This window comes from Schistocerca nitens, chromosome 8 (genome assembly GCF_023898315.1).
Source record: "Schistocerca nitens isolate TAMUIC-IGC-003100 chromosome 8, iqSchNite1.1, whole genome shotgun sequence".
Taxonomy (NCBI): domain Eukaryota; kingdom Metazoa; phylum Arthropoda; class Insecta; order Orthoptera; family Acrididae; genus Schistocerca; species Schistocerca nitens.
Window position 1 is genome coordinate 384,097,134 of NC_064621.1, and position 23,637 is coordinate 384,120,770.

The 23,637-nt window shown below is 39.1% G+C and overlaps 1 protein-coding gene across 1 annotated transcript in view; it reads left to right on the forward strand.

Moving 5' to 3' along the window:
* The window catches only part of LOC126198857 (sodium channel and clathrin linker 1-like), a 97,432-nt gene that overhangs the window by 27,078 nt on the left and 46,717 nt on the right, over positions 1 to 23,637 (forward strand). Inside the window, exons 3-5 of the mRNA XM_049935446.1 lie at positions 9,058 to 9,222; positions 21,224 to 21,346; positions 21,420 to 21,609. Coding sequence (XP_049791403.1) covers positions 9,058 to 9,222; positions 21,224 to 21,346; positions 21,420 to 21,609 — 478 coding nt within the window. The remainder of the gene's footprint in view (positions 1 to 9,057; positions 9,223 to 21,223; positions 21,347 to 21,419; positions 21,610 to 23,637) is intronic.

The window sequence follows — 23,637 nt, forward strand, 5'->3', positions numbered from 1 at the left end:
CTGTACATGACAGCGTTACAATCCAAATGATGAAACTTACTGTTGGCCCACTGCTGCTCACAATAACTGCTGCTCCCTAAACATTGAAGTTCTTGCCTGGACAACACCGCAGAAACACTCAGTCCCATCAAAATACAAGCACTAGAGATCCAATTGCTAAGAAGAATAGCTGGGTACATTCTTGAGTTCTTGAGATGATAATACTACCCAGAGGGCAGAAGATGTTTAGGAAGACCAAGGAAACTCAACAATTTCAACCAAGAGGTCTAACAGCCAAATATTTAATACATGCAGAGAGAAGAAGAAGAGATATCATATTAAAATATAATGATTTTTTTAAAGTTTTTTAATTACATATAAAACTCAAGTCTGATATAAGAGAGGTCCCAGGTGCATTAATCTCTCCAGGTTAAAGAAATAATTAGAAAATTAATCACAACAGACAGGTTGCCCCAGGATAAATGATCAATACTCAGGGATGATAGTAACATTCACTTGAAGCAAAAAACTTCATCTGAACATATGCAATTTGTTAACAATGGGTCACACTAGTGCAAACAGAAGTTGAAACGAATAACTTGATATAGGACATGTGGGCTATCAAGTTAGGAAACTACCTCAAAATGGCTTACAATACCTATATACATCCCAGTGCCTACACATCATGTGAGTTTTTCATTATTATCTCTCTTTATGCGAATTATGAAGTCCTAGAGAAAGAATGAATAGTACTTTTTTTATAGGAAATTTAATGTAGTTTAATTTTAGTCTGTGACATGTTTTCACTACAGGCCATGGATTTTGAGTTTTTCAAGGAAAACATACAAAAGTAACTTTAAATATGTTCTGTCTCAGAAACACTTTGGAATAGAGCATATGTCCATATTTAGCTTTTTCTTCAAATGATTGTTCCTCTCATATCCCTGAATAATGACCATTCTTCCTGAGGCAATTGGTATACATGGACTAGCATATATGTTAAAATAATGTGTTACACATACCATTATTTTTATAAAAAGCTTAACTCGGATGGAGAGGTGTTCAGTCAGGAAGGCGAGTTGCAAGCTGTATCCCTGTGCCAAGAGTGCAGAGAACAAAGTGACACCTCAAGTCACCATTTGATCTGCTACGTGTGATCTCATCTGCATGTGAGAGTGGTGGGGAGCAGTGAGCTACCTTGCAAGCCGATCTGTAAGAGTTGTGGGGAGAATTGAGCAAGTAAACTACCTTGTGATCCAGTCCCTGAGAATGATGGGGAGAAGAGAGGCATTGAGCTACCTTATGATCCAGTCTCTGAAAGTGGTGAGATGCTGTGAGCTAGTGGACAGCTTACGGCCCGATTGGTGAGAGTGGAGGGAGCTCCGAGCTATTGGGAGGGGAGTGATGCCTGGGTTGCCTTGTAATACGCTCGTACCACGTGGTGGCTGAAGACCGCATCTTATATAATTGCTGAAAACACATTCTGAATGCGATGCTAAGTCAAAAGATAAGAAGTAACATATCTCTCAAAAGTATGTAAATGCTTATTGAGCTTCTGAAATTTGATGTTATATTTTCGAATGAAGCATGGAAACATGATGTGGAAAGAGTTTTCTATCTCAGTTTACCATTCTAAAGAAGCAGTCAGTCATTAGGCTATGATAGCTGCTCAGTCAGGGTGGCAGATTACCAAGTGAAGAGACCCAGGTTCGATTCTCGGCTAGGTCGAAACTTTTTTATTTTTTCCACTTGGGAATTGGGTATTGTGTTGTGCTTACTTTCATAGTGTCATAATTGACATTACTATTGAGATGACGGAATGGGTACGAATTTTCATTTTGTCCATTATAGTGATCAGAGATGCATTCTGAAATTAGATGAGCTACCATTTATTTTTTCTGAATCACCTATTACCCCCTCCAGAGAAGGATTTGGCTCTTTGAATCAATTCAGGAGTGGGCTGTCCATCTCTCTCTCTCTCTCTTTATATTTATATAAGTTCATAGGAGTTTTTGGTTTATTTTCACATGTAGAATCACCTCACAAATTATGTGACATTACTGCTGAATCAACCTGTGTGTGTGGGGGGGGGGGGGGGGAGGGGGGGCACATGCGTGCATGCCTATACACAGTGCGATTCAGTAGTAATGCCACATAATATGTGAAGTGACTCTACACATGAAAATAAACCAAGAAAGTTAAACTGTTGAAGGAATACTGCCCAGCGTGTTAACCAACTATGCAAAAGCTTACTTTTAAGTAGAATGCTAATGCACTGTGTTCACTGTGCACTATTGTTTCATGTCCTGCTAATAAGTATCTGAAATTCTTAAGTGACCAAACCACTGCTAGTGTCTCCTTCTTTGTAACTTCATAATTCCTCTCAAGATATGTTAACAATGTACTAGCAAATGTAATCGGGCAGTGTTTCGTTCCATTTGAGTAGGTATTTCACGATGCAGATGGATCCAGTGTCATATTCTGATGCATTGGTAGCCAGATGAGAAGGTGGTTTAAAGTTTGAATGTACTAGCAATGGTGACTCCGCTAAACTATTTTCCTATTATTAAACTCCAACATACAATCTTGCAGCTGCTGCCAAGGTGTGTTCTGCTTTAGAAACGCTTATAAATGATATGCATTCAAAACCTCTTGTGTTAGAAACTTCCTGTTATAACCCAGCGTTCCAAGGTATGATTTTAATTTTTTTATTAGATAGTTCTGTACATATGCTTATCTACAACCAAATTGCAATAATGGAAGCTTAATAATTATTCCTTGTGAATATAATATTGTAAAAATATATCTAAAAACAAAGATGATGTGACTTACCAAATGAAAGTGCTGGCAGGTCGACAGACACACAAAAAACACAAACAAAAACATACACACAAAATTCAAGCTTTCGCAACAAACTGTTGCCTCATCAGGAAAGAGGGAAGGAGAGGGAAAGACGAAAGGATGTGGGTTTTAAGGGAGAGGGTAAGGAGTCATTCCAATCCCGGGAGCGGAAAGACTTACCTTAGGGGGAAACCACATCCTTTCGTCTTTCCCTCTCCTTCCCTCTTTCCTGATGAGGCAACAGTTTGTTGCGAAAGCTTGAATTTTGTGTGTATGTTTTTGTTTGTGTTTGTTTGTGTGTCTGTCGACCTGCCAGCACTTTCATTTGGTAAGTCACATCATCTTTGTTTTTAGATATATTTTTCCTACGTGGAATGTTTCCCTCTATTATAACCATAATATTGTAAAAAGTTGGTCTAATGTTTAAAGGTGTTCATTCCAAGTTTTCAAAGTGACTACACTGTCTTCCATGTAAAATAACGCCTTTTTACATAGTTTCTTGCCTGTGGTTTTATCCAAAAGTCTAATAATTGCAGATCTACCTTCAAAAACAAATGCTTTATATTTCCTGGACTCTGCATCTAACTAAACCTGCCAGTACTCTGAAGTAAGGTCCATTGTGCTTATATATTTCATTTCTGTAAATTTCAGCAGTAGCTCTTCAGTGACTGGAGACCAATCCCATTCTGGTTCTATGATTTTGTTCATTGTTCTGGCATCTGATAAAACCATGCCGATCCATCCTATTTTCTGACAACTACCAATGGCTTGTTGTAATAAATAGTTGATGATCCTATTACATCCTGTGAGACCATTCTACTAATTTCTTCTTTTACTGCATCTTTTGCTGCTATTGCTATGGTATAGGGTTTTACAAAAAGCGGTTTGTGTGGCTTTACCTTCAGTATACCCTCAATTTCTTTAATCATCCCATGTTTTAAAGAAAAAATATCTATGTGTTTAATCCACAGTAACATTAGGTCTGACTTCTCATGTAGGGACATTCCCGGAGCTTTGTTAACTATAGACACTATATCTTCCTCCTTAACTTTCATATTATAATTATATATAAAATTCTCTATACTGTTGTACATAACTGTTTCAGCAGTGTATGATATTTTATCGTTACTCAGAGCAGTTGTATCTAAATATAATCTCACACTTGTCTTATTTATCTCATAAGGAAATATCAGTATGCCCTCTTACAATCCAGTATAATCCTATGTTCTGATAACTAATTTACTCCTATAATTACCAGTACAGTTAAACCTGGTACTAAAAAAATGGGGTATTCAAAGGCATATCTTTGTGGACTAAATTTTACTAATAATTCGGTATAAATTTGCCTACCTGCCGCTCCTGCAATTCTTGCTATTTTTACCCTGTTTACAGGTAGTCTAGGGAACATGTAGAACATGTTGTGCTGTTCTAAGAACTATTGATCTGTACCACAGATTTCACTACCAGAATCCACAATGTTGGTCACCAGAATGGTGCCTACAGTTCCATTCAATTTTAAGTGTATATGTCTCTTGGGATTAGTACTTCTGGATTCTGTAGGTCGGAATTTCCTATGATTATTGATGTTTTTATTGTTATCGAGATTACCTGTCCACTGCTGTCTATGCTGTGTATTCCTCTGTTAATTATTTTCAGCTCTAACGTTTCTTGGTCTTTGACTGTTGTTATTTTCCAGTTTTTATCAGACTGGGGTATGTTCCCATCAGAATGCCGCCACTCCAATTGAGTGTCTGCAATGTCTAATTGTTCAAAGCAGTCTAAAAGAGGATTCACCTTGCCCCAACCTCCGCCCAAGAGTTTATCCCTTACTCGTCAAGGTAGTTGTCTTATAATTACTTCCAGCAAATGTTTTTCTCTGATTGGATCAGCTAGATACTTAGCTTTATTGAAGTGGTGCTACACAATGTCTCATTAGCCTTTCCAATTACCACTATTTTGTGAGTAGCCCAGATGCAAAGCTACTAAATGCATTTTTTGTCCATTTTGAGTTGAGCACACTACTGTGCAGATTTTTTCAGTGCCTACACTATGGAATAGTTTTCAGGGTGCAAAACTCATTATGAATCGTTGAAATTGGCTGCAGAAAATCGTGTTCAATTACAAAAGCTGTTAACAGCACACTTGGTTGCAAAGCCCGCTGAATGTCCAACATTTGCAAAACCCGCCAAGTTCAACAGGAATGGCAGTCACCGTGCCATGTCCAGATGCAAAGCCTCACAACTAATGGCAGACTTACCAATCTAGAAATTCAAAGCTACTTTTCAGTTTAGAAGGGATATTTTAGGCATATTTTTCTTACTCAGAGTTAGGTTGGTTGCACTGCAGCGATCATGTACGCAACAATGAAGCTCTCGCTGCCAATGCATTGTCGAAATATACATAAGCACAGTTCAGCTGATCACTAGAATGTTTGTTGACATATTTGTGTGAGCGTTTTGAAGAAAATAAGTGATTTTGTGGACGGTTTAAATGCAGAAGATGGTACAAACAAAGTTGGAGTAATTGAAATAGTAGGAATTCTGCAAGAAGTCGAACCCAACATTTTAATTGCAAATGGCTAGAACAAGACCAAGGGTTACATTCCCTTCTAGAAACGGAAGGGGTGTATTGATCAGTGGAAAAGAAATTATTTTAAAACAGAAAGGTAATAACTTGAAAAGTATTATTAAAGCAATGTTGCGCAATAAAAACTGTGATGACACTTATTGTTATGACATATGTGGAAGGATTAGTGAAAGTACAGGTAACTGGGATTTCCAGATTCAAAAAGCCAAACAAATCGTGTTTACAAAAAGCAAAAAACAAGATCTGTCTAGTTCGCGGAGAGCCCTTTTACAACTTTGAAGCTGAAGAGGGGAAGAGCATCCAGGAAATGACTCAACACCAATCGCAAGAGGTGTAGAACTTTCAGAAGCCAAACTGAGAGACATCAGAGCGCTTTTGGTGCTGCACTTTGGTGAAGATTGGGCGACCAATGACAAAATCAGATTTTACACGGAGGTGCTAGATGAGCAGGAAGGCACTCCTAGAGTCGCTCCTACCGTTGCTGGAATCAATTTTGAGTTGATGGGCAGTGTTGAGGTTTATGTCACTTAAAAGCAATTTTCAACTAATTTCATTTTCTAGAATTTTTTGTCTTTCTACAATGTCTTGTGATGTAAAAAACGCAATGGTATATTTTGTTTTTGAAAAAAATATTTTGTTGAAATTTCATCTTTGTTCTCTTTTTGAGATTAAGTGAGTTTTTCCTAGTAAAATAATGTTACCTTCATATTTTTATATGCCAATTTTGTAGAATTTTCAGACTTCTCTTTGAAACAAGACGTATTCTGTTTATATTCACAATAATTGAATTCCACTTTTCTGTCCTTCCTAACATCTAACATATCACCAAATAGCGGATTTTGCAAATGAATGTTTTTTTTGTAACTGGATCAATATGTTTGCTAAATCTCCAAACTGCATAAATCGGATGCAAGAACTGCTAAGTCAGTATTTAACTTAGGATTTTAAATCATAAAACATAATCACAGATTTCGGCCATTAATTCTGTGCAATTCATTATTTTTACTTATTTTTAGAAAAGAATGAAGTCTTTAAATTTAATAGTTTGGATAGGAAGAGTTTTTCGCGATTATATCAGTTTCGTGCGTCATGCAGTTAACTGATTTTGCATCTAGGCTACTCATATGGCTTGGACCCTAATAATTCCAGAAGTAATTTCTTCTGAGCTCTGCCACTCCAATATTTCAAATTTGCACTCTGAGTTGCTGTAAGTTCTAAATTCCTGTAATTTAAGCATGCTTCATTGTGCGCATTTCCTATTAAATGACTGAAGACAAAACATATCTTATTATGCTCACTCCACATATTTGGTAATTTCCCTGCGACAGTTTTAAAGAAAATCTTAGGCTTGTATCATCAGATGGGGAAACTTTAGAAATTTGTGGTTTAATGTCGTACTCAGCACAGTGGAAAAATCATCTTATTTATAAGATGGTGACTTATCTTTAATTAAATCAGCATTTTGGTTCTTTCTTTCTTTGTGATGTACAAATTCAGAATTCAGTGTGACATTATTTGTTATCTATATGTGTGCTACTGTTGGTTTCTTTTCAGTTGGCTGGAACCATTTGAATTCCCATCAGTAATTAATTAAAAGCTGTATCTGCCAAGGTTTTTATAATATCCTTGGGTTAAATATGCATACAGCTAATCACAAGTTTCCTTTTACATTCTAGCTTCTGTATTCTGTGTTCTAAATCATTAATCGTGTAATTGTATCTACATATCTAGTTATTACGTTGTGTAAACTAATTTTTGCTTGTAAAAGTTCCTTCTCAAACCTTTCTGCCCTCTTAAGTAAATCATCTTGTGTGCCTTTGTAGCATACACACAGATCAATTTGCTGTCTAGTTTACTTGAATCTCGAACCGTTCATCTATCTCTTCTACTTGACTGAAACCCATATCTAACCTTTGTTCTAAATGATCCATTCTCCCATTTATCTGTGATGTAAAAGTGAACCTTTTTTCCACGGTTGAAAATCTATCATTCATTCACTCTTCAAAATTTGTGAATTTGTTATCCATGTGTGTTCTGGTGACCTGTCACTGGAGACAGTTTTGAGTATCAAGCCAACACGGTGTACAAGGATGTATGGATTTTTACAGTTGTGCAGACACACACTCACACACACACACACACACACCGCTGTCTTTGCAGCATATTCTGTACGAGCTATGGGGTACTGCTCGAAGAAACAGATTTTACAATAACTGATCATTCCGCCCTATTCAGTTTACTTGCGTGCTGGTATTGTATCTCTGACATCAAGACGTACTGGCACTTATTTGCACATTTCCACATAGTTTAGTGTTTGTAATTATGTGAACTTGGTGTAACACTGATCTTTTCTGTTAGATAAGCAGACATTGTTGGACCTACAAATGGCAAATATTTAGCTGTTGCTGTTACAGTATTCTGCACATTCCTCAAGTTTGGATCCATTCTTGGATGTAGAAGTTTTCAAGAATGTTACTGTAAGCATGTTGAAGTGGGTACTGAAGTAAGTCTGTATACACCGGGAGAACAGTGATGGCATGTTTTTGATTATTTCTGTTACTGTCTTTATGAATGGGCAGGAAAAAAAAAATGTTAATTGTTATCCAAAATTTTTAATAATTGACTGAGACAAAGTGATCAGAAGAAAGTTTGTTGAATATTCATTTTGACACTGAAGAGTTTTTATCCTAGTGTAAGTGCTGGATGTGGCTTTAAATGTATAAAAATTGTGACAAAATTATTTCATGAACACTGTTCAGGTACTATGAACCTCTTGTGGAATAAATCGTACTTTACAGATATTTTGGAGTTACTGTGAGGAACACGTGAAATGAAACGTGCATGTTAACTTAACTGTAGCAAAATGAGATAGGTTCCTTCAGTTTGTTGGTGGTTTGTTCAAAGTAGCAGAGACTTGTTCTGGAGTATGAAGTTATTTATGTTTCTTGAGTTCTCAAAAAAAAAAAAAAAAAAAAAAAAAAAAAAAAAAAAAAAAAAAAAAAAATCTAAAATACTGGTATATCAGTTACATTCGGAAACAGTGTAAAGAGGGGGTAGCTTTTCCTTTAATAAGTATTTTAGGCATACTGAGGTGTAGGTTGTGCTTTGTATAGCCCACCATCCATTAGGAATAACTGATGCTTTGGTTAGTGCTGATTTTGTGTTGAGTCTGCCCTTGCATATTGATAAAAGTATGTAGATACTAATGGAAACATATTTTTGGTGTACGTTTACCACCATTTTTGAAGATAAGCTATATATATTGTGATTGTTCATGTTCAGAATCTCATTTCTCTTTCTCTGTATGGCATGTCTCTCCCGTCACACAGCATATTATGAATACCTTTTCTTTAGCACTTGTTTGTCATAGATCTTAGTCTGTGTTTTCCTTTTTCTAGCTTTTTGGTTTTTTTTTTTCCCTGTTTAGTTTTCTGTTCTTCATCCATCTCTTTCAGCTAATTATGGAACGAATTTTGGTTTGTAGCCCTGCTCCTCTTTCAGAAGTTGCAGAAGAAACCTTTTCTGTCTGACTGAAAGGGAACAAGTTTTGTGTGAGCAAAACATTTCTGTCTTTGTCACATGTTTATTGTGTCCCATATTTGTATCATTTGTCTCACTTACATTGCGTATACTACATGTAACCTTTTCCAGAGAGAACATGCGCAGTTGAAGAATGAACTTAAGAAAGTTCTTCATGAAAATGATGTACTGTCTGAAAAGCTGAAAGTGAATCTGGATTCAAAAGTATGTTCCAGAGACCACAAGAATTCAGATCTTGTGTCAAATCTGGAGAAGCAGCTCCAGGCTGCACTTCAGGTACAGTTGAATTAACTAATTTACAGGACATCTCTTAATTACACACAAAATAAAGAAAAGGCAACCATTTGCCTTTAGAACACTAACATGTGCAGCATAGACAATGTAACAGGATATGGTATTAACTAGCTTTTGATCTCTAGCTCTTTTTATGGTGGAAAGTACACACATTCACACACAAAACAGTACAGACACCCAAATGCTCACTACCATGGCTCCTTGACATTTCTTAACCAATGGTTTAGGTATAATTATGTACTCAGATATTGTAATGTCTCATAGGATATATTTTATAGTAACTGAGGTAAGTGACCAGAATGGCTAAAAAGTGCAGAGCTGCTAGGAATGATATATATTGCATTATAATAGTATTGCTGAAATATATCACATGTAGCAGTGATTGATGAATTAAAACCACGACAGTTCTGGTGGAAGTATATTTCCATGTCATCAAAAGCTTTCTGCAGTATTACTATTGGTTGAAGAAGTACTGCATCTATAGTTTTGTAGGACCAGTCATATTTGATCCCATAATGTAATATTTCTTTCTCTAATCTTGATTGGAGGATCATTGATTGCTATCAAAAGGCAGCTTATTCTGAGAAAACTAAATCTGAATTTTTGGTATCGCTGCAGTGTAAAAATCACAGTCAACATTAAGATTTTTTACTATCTTTATTATAATATTTGTATTATATTTTCAATAATATTAGATTTTGTTCAACAGAGTTGAATCTCAGAATTGTATTTCTTCAGACATTTAACATTGCTAAACATTAACAGATCTATTGATGAGAATCAAAGAGCAGAAACTGTGTGACATCTTGAATAAGTTAAAAGTTACAAGCCACAAACTCCAATTATCTAAAATCCAGCTATCCAGGTCACCTATTATCCAGATTGCTTTGAGGAAAAAAAATGTAAAACTAAAAATGTTGGTTTTCTTTGATATTTATTACAGTATATAGTACAATATAAACTAATTTATTGTTCTGAAATTAATCTGAAGCGAATGTATTAAAAGACAAAAATCTTCCAGTGCACAATGAATACAGTATGCAAATTGTTGTACACACAATGTGAGCATTGTTGTATGTATGGCGCTCATCATATTGTGACCTATATCAGTATGTGTCGTGTCCTTAATGTATAGACTGATTTGTCCCTATATATTCCATCTTCTGTGTCTTTTGCTTTGCGTTGTGCACATGGTTTACTTTACTGCCCAGCATATGTCTTCTGAAAGGAAATGAATTGTTTTATCATTGGCAGACAAAGTAAATGTCCTTGAACAAATAGGCAAAAGCATGAGTGGTAAGCAGTTAGGTGAGATGTTTAGTGTGGGAACATCTTCAGTTTCAGACATAAAAAACAAATCCTCAGTTTTAAACTTTGTGTTTGTCCTTGAGAATGAAGATGGGATTTCATCGAGCAAAAGCAATGAGAACAACAGGGAGGGGGGGGAGGGGGGGGGGAAGCTTGAAGAGGCTGTGTTCAAGTGGTATTTGCAGCAGCGAGCATTGGAAAACCCTCTTTCAGTGCCATTTGTTTGCAAAAACCATCTTTTAGTTGAGAAAATTAACAGTTTGTGTTAATTTAAAGTGAGCAATAGCTGGCTACAGAATTTCAAGGCAAGGCACTGTATTAGCAAGTTGGAGTTTAATAGTGAAAAACTATCATACACCCAAAAGCAGCAGAAAATTTTATTGAGAAATTCAAAATTTAAGCAGATCCTTATGACCCTGAATTTTCGTTCAACAAAGATGTGAGGCTTTACTTGGAAGGCCTTGCCTAAAACAACTTTAGCTTCTAAAAGGAAAACTATTGTTTCTGGCCATAAGGTTAATAAAGACTGTGCTAATTCTATGGGAAATCACAATGTACCCCTTCTGTAGATAGGAAAATCGAAAAAAAAAAAAAAAAACAGGATTTCAAATATGTCAAAAAATTTCCCATCTTTCACAAGAATCAACCAAAGGCCTGAGTGATTGCTACTTTTTTCGTAAATGGTATGATTCAATTTTTGCAACTGGTGTAAAAAAAAATACCAAAAGGCCTACTGCCAAATGTAACGAGTTTGCTCCAGCCAATGGGTCAGTTAGTTGCCATATTACAAAAGACAAATGTTGAGGAAGCTTTTGATAGAAGTAAATGAAGGTGGCGTTGCGACTCATCGCCAACAATTAAATATAAAAGACTGCTCTCAGATGGTGGGAGAAACATGGAATATGATGAAGACAACCACATTAAAAAGAGCTTGGAATAAATTGAAAGGCATTTCAACCAAAGATGAGGTACAGAAAGACAAAGGTGAAAAGAAGAAGCATGAAAAGGAAGAGGAAGAAACAGAAGTGGTAGAGGATGAAGTATCACTTGAGAAAATAAGAAAGATCCTTTTAAAAATTCCTGGACATTCAGACTGCAGTGCAGAGGATATAGGTGAGTTACTTGGTTGTGATTCTTCGGACCTCGATTCCAAATTCTCATTGATGATGAAATCATTCAAATTGTGAGAGAAGAAACTGATGGCCAGGTGGGTGACAGTGTCGCTGAACCAGATGCGCGATCTTTAGCTGGTGAAGCATTTGCGTGTCTAACATGGGTGAGGCAGCAGCCTGAGTCTGACAATATACAGCCACTCACCATCAAGTGGATGCGAGACATGGCTGGATGGAAATGACTGAAGACAGCAAAATAAGTGACTCTGACCGATATGTTCAAGAAGTAATACTACATAACTACTGTACTGTACAAAATCTAAACAACATTGTTTTGCAGTCATTAAATTAATATTACAGTAGTATGTAAATACAAATTTAGCGGTTTTAAAAAGAAATTACCTGAGTTCATGATTTATTCAATTATCTGGATATTTGGTTATCGTTATCAGGTCTGGTACTGAGTCATCTGAATAATTCGAGTTCTGCTGTGGGTTCTTTTGATATCAGCAGCTTATTCTCTAATATACACGTACAGGAGGGCATAAACATTCTTAGACTTACTAGGTAAATCAGAAGTTAACCCAAGTTTCACAGGTGACATAAGTTTAGCAACACATACTTGACTAACAAAAAAGCCTGGAGTGAAAGCAAGTGCTGGCTAATGGTTGTGCAGCAACTTAAGTACTCCTGTGCAAAGATTTACTTGAGAGTCTCATGAGATGAGGATGCATATCATGTGGCACACAGGAGAAAAGTAATGCCACATTTGCAGCACTGCAATCAGCTGCATGCACTGCTGACTGGCGATGCTGGTGCCTGTTGGGAGTCTGCTGGAGTCTGACACATACACAGGGGGATGTTTATGTTGCTGTTGTCGTCTGGTATGAACACAGCAGGATGTGTGCGACCTTAGTTGGGATTGCCGCATGTATCTGGCTTCAGCAGAGGACGCTGAAGGTACGGCAGTCCACCTGCCACATGTGTGTTCCATGGTGGTACATTGCCAGGTGAGTGGCCAGAAATCACAGACCTTCTCCCCTTCAAAAGAGATTGCGAAGCCATCGGTCACAGACGGCCGGGAGGGGGAGGGGGAGGGGGAGGAGGAGATGAACGAGAGATGGAGAAGGGGTGCTTAGGGCAATAGAGGCACCAAAAAGTGGAGAACGGGATGAGCACACAGTGAGTTTGGAGGGGGAAGTAGTAATCCATAATGTGAGTGCGCTAGGGAGAAGAAGCCGTTGGACGCTAGGGCACCGATGATGCAGAAGGAGGAAATGGATTGGAACATGTGAAGGAAAGGCACTGGAGGAAAAGGAAAACCTCTGCACAAAGAAGGCACAGAAGAAAACATTTGCATCAGAGATTCACAAAAGAAAAATGGAAGACCCATCCAGAAAAGTTGGTGTCAGACTGGTGAGGAAGTGGAGCAATGCCACGCAGACTGTGGGCCAAGTTCCAAATGCAGAAGCAGCAACAGGTGCAAAAGGCTGCAGTATGGTAGTGGACTCACATGGTGGGGTGTGTAGGAGTGCAGTGCTGCATGTAGGAGTTTGGTGGCGCATGTAGGAGCACAGTGGCATGTATAGGAGTGCAGTAGGTTACATAGGAACATGGTGGCATGCGTAGGAGTGCAGTGGCAACCCAGATTGTATTGTTGGGAACAATCAAACAAAAACAGTCAATTCAGTTGATTGTTGAAAAATAATCAACTCTACATATCAGTTGGATTATTCATTCATCCTTTTGAGTGAAACCAGTCTATGGGACAACCAAACGGAAAGGCAAAGGGGGGCCATTTTGCAGGAGCTGGCAGGGCCTGCAGAGCTGGAGCGCTTTGGAGGAGGCTTCTGGGGTGTAGGAATTGGCAGAGCCTGAAGAGACAGGATTGTTGGAGAGGGTGGTGGAGCCAAAGGATTTGCCAGAATTGGAGAAGGCAGCAGAGGCCGAGGAAGTGATAGAGCAATAGGGAGCAACAAAACCTAAGAAAACAGCAATTTAGGCAGTGATACTGAATACAGAGGAGCTGGAGGCAGCCAGCAAAGGCACAATGAGAAGCCTAGAGATGTTGAGAAACAGGTTGAGCCAGTGGGTCATGAATCCGAAGCATTGTCGAGCTGTGGAGGATTGACAATAGCTGCACTGTGTCCTGAGCTGGGGGTGGGCTTCGGAACAGTTGAGACTCTGTCAAAGAAGCTCAGTAGTGCACAGGAAGTGCCATTCAGGGTGGAGAAACCGTGCTGTTCTGTCTTTCCGTCTGTAGTAAGTGGGGCACTTGTCACCGAACAGTGGTGAGTCGAGTGAGAAATGCCCTGGGATTGACGGCAGCTGCACTGTGTCCTGGCAGTTGCACTGTGTCCTGAACTGGGGAAGGGCATCAGAACAGTTGAGACTCTGTCAAAGAAGTTCAGTGCCGTGCAAGATGGAGAAGGTGTGCTGTTCTGTCTGTCCGTCTGTAACATGTGGGGCACTTGTCATCAAACAGTGATGAGTCAAGTGAGCAATGCCTTGGGTAAGATGTTGCAAATGCAGACCCCGTAACTGGGAAAGTTGCAGGAGTGAGCATTCTAATCCAGGACAAGTCTTGGAGATCATGACGATGAGAGAAGTGTCCGTGAAAGAAAAGCCACACATGTAAGACCATTCCTCATTGTCTCACGTATAAGATTTTTCTTCATTGCCACCTTTATGTCTCGGTCTTCACGAGTTGGCGAGGATATCACGTAATTAAGTTGGTCCACAGGTTACAATGAAAGAACATTTTTATTGGTAACACACAGATGACTAGTTCACAGTTCTGACATTAAATGGAAAATAAGAGCCACTTCTGGTAGAATGATGGAGTTCTCACTATAGTCCAAATCAGTGTCCTAGGTCAGTGTTTGGTCGATGTCTGGCTGATGTCCTAGGTGATGATCTGACTGGCGTCCTACTCTGTGCAGGCACATTAGTGTGTTGGACAGAGTCCTGGGCCGTATTGGGTCAACACCTGATTAGAGATTGGGTCAACACCAAAGACTGCTAATGAAGATCACTACCAACGGATGAGCTGGTGTTTAACACAGAGGGAGATCAAGAGCTGGCTAGTCATATTCATTGTTTTTCCCATGACTGTGGAGCACTGTTCTATTGCAAGCATTATGATTTTTTCTTGATCTTCAATTAATAATTTGGAACTGTCACTGATTGATTTGAAATAGAAACACTATATGCATACAAGTTACTAAAGATAAAAGTACTCTACTCTGTTGCTAAAGATCGTTTGCAGGACATGGCGTAGAAAAAAAGTCTGCTCACTCTATATAGAGCTTTTTGACATATGACTAGGTAATTCTGCACTGAATGTTGCTGGGTTCATGTGTGTTTCACTGTAGACAGTATGCTGCTAGTTGGGTGATAACTTTAGCTGTGGCAGGGAAATTGCACTGAGGCAGCTGCACCGTGTTGTAGAAACCCCTTCTCATATGAAACCTGCTGAACTGCATTCCAGTTACTGCATCATATTTTTGCTAGGTATTGCGTGTTGTCATGTCAACCTGTGTGATGTGTTTGTTGAAGCAGCCATCATTTTCTTTTGCCCTTACTTGTCATATTGTAATATCAAAATTTATCAGATGTAATGTTCATTGTCATAAAACAGGTTCATTAGCCTTTGTATAGAAAACTGCTAGGATAGTTTCCTGTACTTTTCTGTGTGTTTGTCTGCAGTATATACTAAGGATATCTCCTCCTAAAGGTCATGACTGGCCAGCCCTACTTTTTCATAATTTAAAATTTTTTTCCAAGTGAACTTTTCTTATGACACAATAATTAATTTGCTTTTGACTCCATGACTTGGGAAAATTCTTCTTCCTGCTGGGATCTGCAGAAACATGTGCTCATGTGTGTGTGTGTGTGTGTGTGTGTGTGTGTGTGTGTGTGTGAGAGAGAGAGAGAGAGAGAGAGAGAGCTAGAGAGAGAGAGAGAGGGAGAGAGAGAAAGAGAGTGAAGCAGTTCACTGCCTTTAGTTTTCATGTTTAAGATATTAGTTGTTTATTGGTAAGGAGTGTAAGTCATTGGGGTCATTTCATCAGGCTTCAAAACTCTATCACACAGTGTGACTTCATTTGGCTAAATTATTGTTCCAGCTTGGTAAATGTTCCTTATTTCTCATAAATGGTATTATATGTTTTCTTTTTTTAAGTAAGGTTTTTGTGGTGTTCAGTCCTGAGACTGGTTTGATGCAGCTCTCCATGCTACTCTATCCTGTGCAAGCTGCTTCATCTCCCAGTACCTACTGCAACCTACATCCCTCTGAATCTGCTTAGTGTATTCATCTCTTGGTCTCCCTCTACAATTTTTACCCTCCATGCTGCCCTCCAATACTAAATTGGTGATCCCTTGATGCCTCAGAACATGTCCTACCAACCGATCCCTTCTTCTAGTAAAGTTGTGCCACAAACTCCTCTTCCCCCCAATTCTATTCAATACCTCCTCATTAGTTATGTGATCTACCCATCTAATCTTCAGCATTCTTCTGTAGCACCACATTTCAAAAGCTTCTATTCTCTTCTCGTCCAAACTATTTATCGTCCATGTTTCACTTCCATACATGGCTACACTCCATACAAATACTTTCAGAAACGACTTCCTGACACTTAAATCTATACTTGCTGTTAACAAATTTCTCTTCTTCAGAAACGCTTTCCTTTCCATTGCCATTCTACATTTTATATCCTCTCTACTTCGGCCATCTTCAGTTATTTTGCTCCCCAGATAGCAAAACTCCTTTACTACTTTAAGTGTCTCATTTCCTAATCTAATTCCCTCAGCATCACCCGACTTAATTCGACTACATTCCATTATCCTCATTTTGCTTTCGTTGATGTTCATCTTACAGGGTGTTTCAAAAATGACCGGTATATTTGAAACGGCAATAAAAACTAAACGAGCAGCGATAGAAATACACCGTTTGTTGCAATATGCTTGGGACAACAGTACATTTTCAGGCAGACAAACTTTCGAAATTACAGTAGTTACAATTTTCAACAACAGATGGCGCTGCAGTCTGGGAAACTCTACAGTACGATATTTTTCACATATCCACCATGCGTGGCAATAATATGGCGTAGTCTCTGAATGAAATTACCCGAAACCTTTGACAACGTGTCTGGCGGAATGGCTTCACATGCAGATGAGATGTACTGCTTCAGCTGTTCAATTGTTTCTGGATTCTGGCGGTACACCTGGTCTTTCAAGTGTCCCCACAGAAAGAAGTCACAGGGGTTCATGTCTGGCGAATAGGGAGGCCAATCCACGCCGCCTCCTGTATGTTTCGGATAGCCCAAAGCAATCACACGATCATCGAAATATTCATTCAGGAAATTAAAGACGTCGGCCGTGCGATGTGGCCGGGCACCATCTTGCATAAACCACGAGGTGTTCGCAGTGTCGTCTAAGGCAGTTTGTACCGCCACAAATTCACGAAGAATGTCCAGATAGCGTGATGCAGTAATCGTTTTGGAGCTGAAAAATGGGCCAATGATTCCTTTGGAAGAAATGGCGGCCCAGACCAGTACTTTTTGAGGATGCAGGGACGATGGGACTGCAACATGGGGCTTTTCGGTTCCCCATATGCGCCAGTTCTGTTTATTGACGAAGCCGTCCGGGTAAAAATAAGCTTCGTCAGTAAACCAAATGCTGCCCACATGCATATCGCCGTCATCAATCCTGTGCACTATATCGTTAGCGAATGTCTCTCGTGCAGCAATGGTAGCGGCGCTGAGGGGTTGCCGCGTTTGAATTTTGTATGGATAGAGGTGTAAACTCTGGCGCATGAGACGATACGTGGACGTTGGCGTCATTTGGACCGCAGCTGCAACACGGCGAACGGAAACCCGAGGCCGCTGTTGGATCACCTGCTGCACTAGCTGCGCGTTGCCCTCTGTGGTTGCCGTACGCGGTCGCCCTACCTTTCCAGCACGTTCATCCGTCACGATCCCAGTACGTTGAAATTTTTCAAACAGATCCTTTATTGCATCGCTTTTCGGTCCTTTTGTTACATTAAACCTCCGTTGAAAACTTCGTCTTGTTGCAACAACACTGTGTTCTAGGCGGTGGAATTCCAACACCAGAAAAATCCTCTGTTCTAAGGAATAAACCATGTTGTCTACAGCACACTTGCACGTTGTGAACAGCACACGATTACAGCAGAAAGACGACGTACAGAATGGCGCACCCACAGACTGCGTTGTCTTCTATATCTTTCACATCACTTGCAGCGCCATCTGTTGTTGAAAATTGTAACTACTGTAATTTCGAAAGTTTGTCCGCCTGAAAATGTACTGTTGTCCCAAGCATATTGCAACAAACGGTGTATTTCTATCGCTGCTCGTTTAGTTTTTATTGCCGTTTCAAATATACCGGTCATTTTTGAAACACCCTGTATGTCCTCTTTTCAAGACACTATCCATTCCATTCAACTGCTCTTCCAAGTCCTTTGCTGTCTCTGACAGAATTACAATGTCATCGGTGAACCTTAAAGTTTTTATTTCTTCTCCATGGATTTTAATACATACTCCGAACTTTTCTTTTGTTTCCTTTATTGCTTGCTCAATATACAGATTGAATAATATCGGGGAGAGGCTACAACCCTGTCTCGCTCCCTTCCGAACCCTGCTTCCCTTTCATGTCCCTCGACTCTTATAACTGCCATCTGGTTTCTGTACAAATTGTAAATAGCCTTTCGCTCCCTGTATTTTTCCCCTGCCACCTTCAGAATTTGGAATAGAGTATTCCAGTCAACATTGTCAAAAACTTTCTCTAAGTCTACAAATGCTAGAAACGTAGGTTTGCCTTTCCTTAATCCAGCTTCTAAGATAAGTTGTAGGGTCAGTATTGCCTCACATGTTCCAATATTTCTATGGAATCCAAACTGATCTTCGCCGAGGTCGGCTTCTACTACTTTTTCCATTCGTCTGTAAAGAATTCGTGTTAGTATTTTGCAGCCATGACTTATTAAACAGATAGTTTGGTAATTTTCACATATGTCAACACCTGCTTTCTTTGGGATTGGAATTATTATATTCTTCTTGAAGTCTGAGGGTATTTTGCCTGTCTCATACATCTTGCTCATCAGATGGTAAAGTTTTATCAGGACTGGCTTTCCCAAGGCTGTCAGTAGTTCTAATGGAATGTTGTCTATTCCTGGGGCCTTGTTTTGACTTAGATCTTTCAGTGCTCTGTCAAACTCTTCACACAGTAACATATCTCCCATTTCATCTTCATCTGCATCCTCTTCCATTTCCATAATATTGGCCTCAAGTACATTGCCCTTGCATGGACCCTCTATATACTCCTTCCACCTTTCTGCTTTCCCTTCTTTGCTTAGAACTGGGTTTCCATCTGAGCTCTTGAAATTCATACAAGTGGTTCTCTTTTCTCCAAAGATCTCTTTAATTTTCCTGTAGGCAGTATCTATCTTACCCTAGTGAGATAAGCCTCTACATCCTTACATTTGTCCTATAGCGTCCGTGCTTAGCCATTTTGTACTTCCTGTCGATCTCATTTTTGAGACGTTTGTATTCCTTTTTGCCTGCTTCATTTACTGCATTTTTATATTTCCTCCTTTCATCAATTAAATTCAATATTTCTTCTTTTACCCAAGGATTTCTACTAGCCCTTGTCTTTTTACCTACTTGATCCTCTGCTGCCTTCACTACTTCATCCCTCAAAGCTACCCATTCTTCTTCTACTGTATTTCTTTCCCCCATTCCCGTCAATTTTTCCCTTATGCTCTCCCTGAAGCTCTGTACAACCGCTAGTTTAGTCAGTTCATCCAGGTCCCATCTCCTTAAATTCCCACCTTTTTGCAGTTTCTTCAGTTTTAATCTACAGTTCATAACCAATAGATTGTGGTCAGAGTCCACATCTTCCTCTGGAAATGTCTTACAATTTAAAACGTGGTTCGTAAATCTCTGTCTTACCATTAAATAATCTGTGTAAAACCTATTAGTATCTCCAGGCTTCTTCCATGTATACAACCTTCTTTTATTATTCTTGAACAAAGTGTTAGCTATGATTAAGTTTTGCTGTGTGCAAAATTCTACCAGGCGGCTTCCTCTTTCATTTCTTACCCCCAATCCATATTCACCTACTACGTTTCCTTCTTTCCCTTTTCCTACTGCTGAATTCCAGTCACCCATGACTATTAAATTTTCATCTCCCTTCACTATCTGAATAATTTCTTTTATGTTATCATACATTTCTTCAATTTCTTCGTCATCTGCAGAGCTAGTTGGCATATAAACTTGTACTACTGTAGTAGGCATGGGCTTCGTGTCTATCTTGGCCACAATAATGCGTTCACTATGCTGTTTGGGGTGGCTTACCCGCACTCCTATTTTTTTATTCATTATTATACCTACTCCTGCATTACCCCTATTTGATTTCATATTTATAACCCTGTAATCGCCTGACCAAAAGTCTTGTTTCTCCTGCCACCGAACTTCACTTATTCCCACTATATCTAACTTTAACCTATCCATTTCCCTTTTTAAATTTTCTAACCTACCTGCTCGATTAAGGGATCTGACATTCCATGCTCCGATCCTTAGAATGCCAGTTTTCTTTCTCCTGATAATGACATCCTCCTGAGTAGTCCCCGCCTGGATATCCGAATGGGGGACTATTTTACCTGCGGAATATTTTACCCAATAGGACGCCATTATCATTTAACCATACAGTAAAGCTGCATGCCCTCGCGAAAAATTACGGCTGTAGTTTCCCCTTGCTTTCAGCCGTTCACAGTACCAGCATAGCAAGGCCGTTTTGGTTAGTGTCACAAGGCAAGATCAGTCAATCATCCAGACTGTTGCCCTTGTAAGTACTGAAATGCTGCTGCCCCTCTTCAGGAACCCCACATTTGTCTGGACTCTCAACAGATACCCCTCCTATGTGTTTGCAGCTACGGTACGGCTGTCTGTATCGCTGAGGCACGCAAGGTCCATGGTTCGGGGGGGGGGGGGGTTGCCTTTACTTAAATATACCAAATTTCTGTGAATTTTTCCTAAAATTTATTTTATGGGTTAAAAAAATATTAAATTAGTTGATCAACATTCACCTTGAAAATGTAGAAATTTGTGTGTGATGATCAGTCCTGCAGAACAGAATTTTGCTGTGTTCAACTGTCACTTATTTTTTATAAGGCTTCAGTGTAAAAGAGTCACTGACACACATTTTAAGACCCACATGACAGTCGTGCAATGTTGAGTAGAAATGAGGCTAATGGGAGAGGAAATAAATGGGGTGGGCACTGATAAGTGAAGGAAAAGAGCTTTCTTCTATTTCTGTAATGGTGCTTTGCAGGTATTCTGAAAAAGGGAAGCAGTATGTGAAAGATGTTGTTTCTTTTAGTGAGCATATATACATATTGGTTAGTGCACATGTGGATTAGTACCTTCTTTTCACATTTTTATACCAAATAGGTCAGTTCATGTGGTTTGAATTAGTCTTATTTATTTAGTGTGTTGTTATTGCATATTGTATGTCCAGTTTGAATTAAACAGACTTTTTGTTTATAACAGGAGAAGGAAGTAGCTGTTGATATGTGGCGAGTATCTGTTAAAGAAGTTGATATTTTAGAGAAGGAGTTAAAGCTTTATCAAAACAGTACACATGTGGAAACAGCCTACAGGAAGCTTAATAAGGTGACCCACTATTTGTGTAAATGATTTATAGATGTAATAATATGTTATTTGCCTAATTATTGGATGATTGCAGACAAAGGAAGAATACTCTGTTGCTCTGAAACTCTTAGAAGCAAAATTGGTGGAAGTTAGTAGGGATGAAAGCAAAGAAAGGCTTAGAAATAAAATCCTTGAAAAAGATTTAATAGAAGTTAAAAATCAAAAGGAGGCTCTATCAAAAGAACTACGAGAAAATAGTTTACTGCTGAAAGAAGTTTTAGAAAGTAAGTGTAATATTTTATCCCTTTATTAAAATATCTGGCAAAGTATTCCATAGATCTTTAAACTCCTTTTGTCAACATCCTGAATCTTATTGTCAGTGATTTATAGTCATAAAAAAAGTATCTTGTGTGTGAATTTTTTAACTGTTGCTGCTGTTATTATCAATGTCACTGACTAACATAAGACAGCTGACAGTGCAGTTATTAAATTAGTATTTAGTGAATTATGCTTTGTGCTAGTGGATTAACACCTTCCATTTCTTGATTCTGTGAAGTTTTTTCCTCTGAGTTAAACATATTTAATTTCCATCATTAAAGAAATAGATTCCATGATTTAAACAATGGAAAATCCAGGATGGAATGTAACAATATAATGAAAAGGATAGTCACTACTCACCATATAGCAGAGATGCTGACTCGCTGAAAGGCACAACGAAAACACTGTCAGAAAGTGAGTATTTTTGTTGTGCCTTTCTGTGACTCAGCATCTCCACTATATGGTAAGCAGCAACTATCCTTTTCATTAGACGATAATTAATTGAAACCCTCAGCCACCGAGGACACAGATGAATAGCACAACTGCAGGGACTTACCCCGTGCACGCTTCCCGTGAGACTCACATTCCCAACTGTCCACAATCTACATACGTAATGTACCTAATAGATATTTGCCCATCCACTCATTACTCGCACACACTCGTCATGTAAGCAGGAGGTCTCGGGTTCGAGCCCCGGTCGGGGCACACTTTTTCAGCTGTCCCGATCGAGGTATATCAACAACACCTGCCGGCAGCTGAGGGTTTAAATTAACTATCATTTATTCTAGAGAAGCTGCACGGCCATCTGTAGTATCTGTTCTTTCGAGAACAGTTACTATCTTCGTATACTTTTCGTTAGTTTCCATGATTTGAAATAAATAAGAGCCTAAGCAGAAAAATGTTGCATTCATTTAATGTATTTGTGTCTGTTGCACCCACAATGAAGAACGTCTTTAACAAATACACCATTTCATTCAGTTACTCCTAATGTGCAATTCTGTTATAGTTGTACAGGCTTGGAACAAGTTAGCTTAGTAATATGAAAAATAATTACATGCTGTTCATTTAGTTTCACGACACTTTTCACTACTAACCACACATGTTTTAATAAGACTTTTGGACACTTCTGTTAAGTCTCCATGTTTTCCCTTTCGCCTGTAAGAAAAACTCAACATTCACTCAGAGGGAGTGAGATCTGAGATGTTGAAGTTATGATACTTTAATAGGCACTAATAATGACATCTTTGACACCAATCCTTAGTTCTCTAAGTAATCTTTAATTGTGGAAAATCCAGGGTGGAATAATGACAATAGTATGAAAAGGAAAGACTACTACTCACCATATTATGGAGATGTGGAGTTGCAGACAGGCAGAACCAAAAGGCTGCTACACAAGTAAGCTCTTGGCCAAAAGGCCTTCTTCTGAAGTAGACAACACATGCATACATATTCAACCAAACACAACACACACGAATATGACCACTATCTCTGGCTGCAGAGGCCAGACTGCAAATAGCAGCGTATGATACGAGAAGTGGTTTGATGGCAGGGTAAGGAGGAGGCTGGAGTGGGGAGGCAGAGGGATAGGAGAGTAGGGGTAGGGAATAGTAAAATACTGATTGTGGGAGCATACAGGGATGAGATGGGGAGGTGGTAGGGCAGCTAGGTGCATTTGGGAGGTTAGACGGAGGGTGGGCTGGATGGTGGTGGGTGAGGGGAGGGGGGAGGGGGGCAGCAGAAAAGCAGAGAAGTAAAAAGACTGTGTGCATTGGTGGCTGTGTAGTGCTGGAATGGGAACAGGGAAGGGGTAGGTGGGTAATGGACAATGACTAATGAAGGTTTAGGCCAGGAGGGTTATGGGAGCATAGGAGATATTGCAGGGAGAGTTCTCGCCTGCATTGTTCAGAGAAGCTGGCCTTGATGGGAAGGATCCAGAGGGCACAGGTTGCAAAGCAATTACCATATTTACTCTAATCTAAGCCACACTTTTTTTC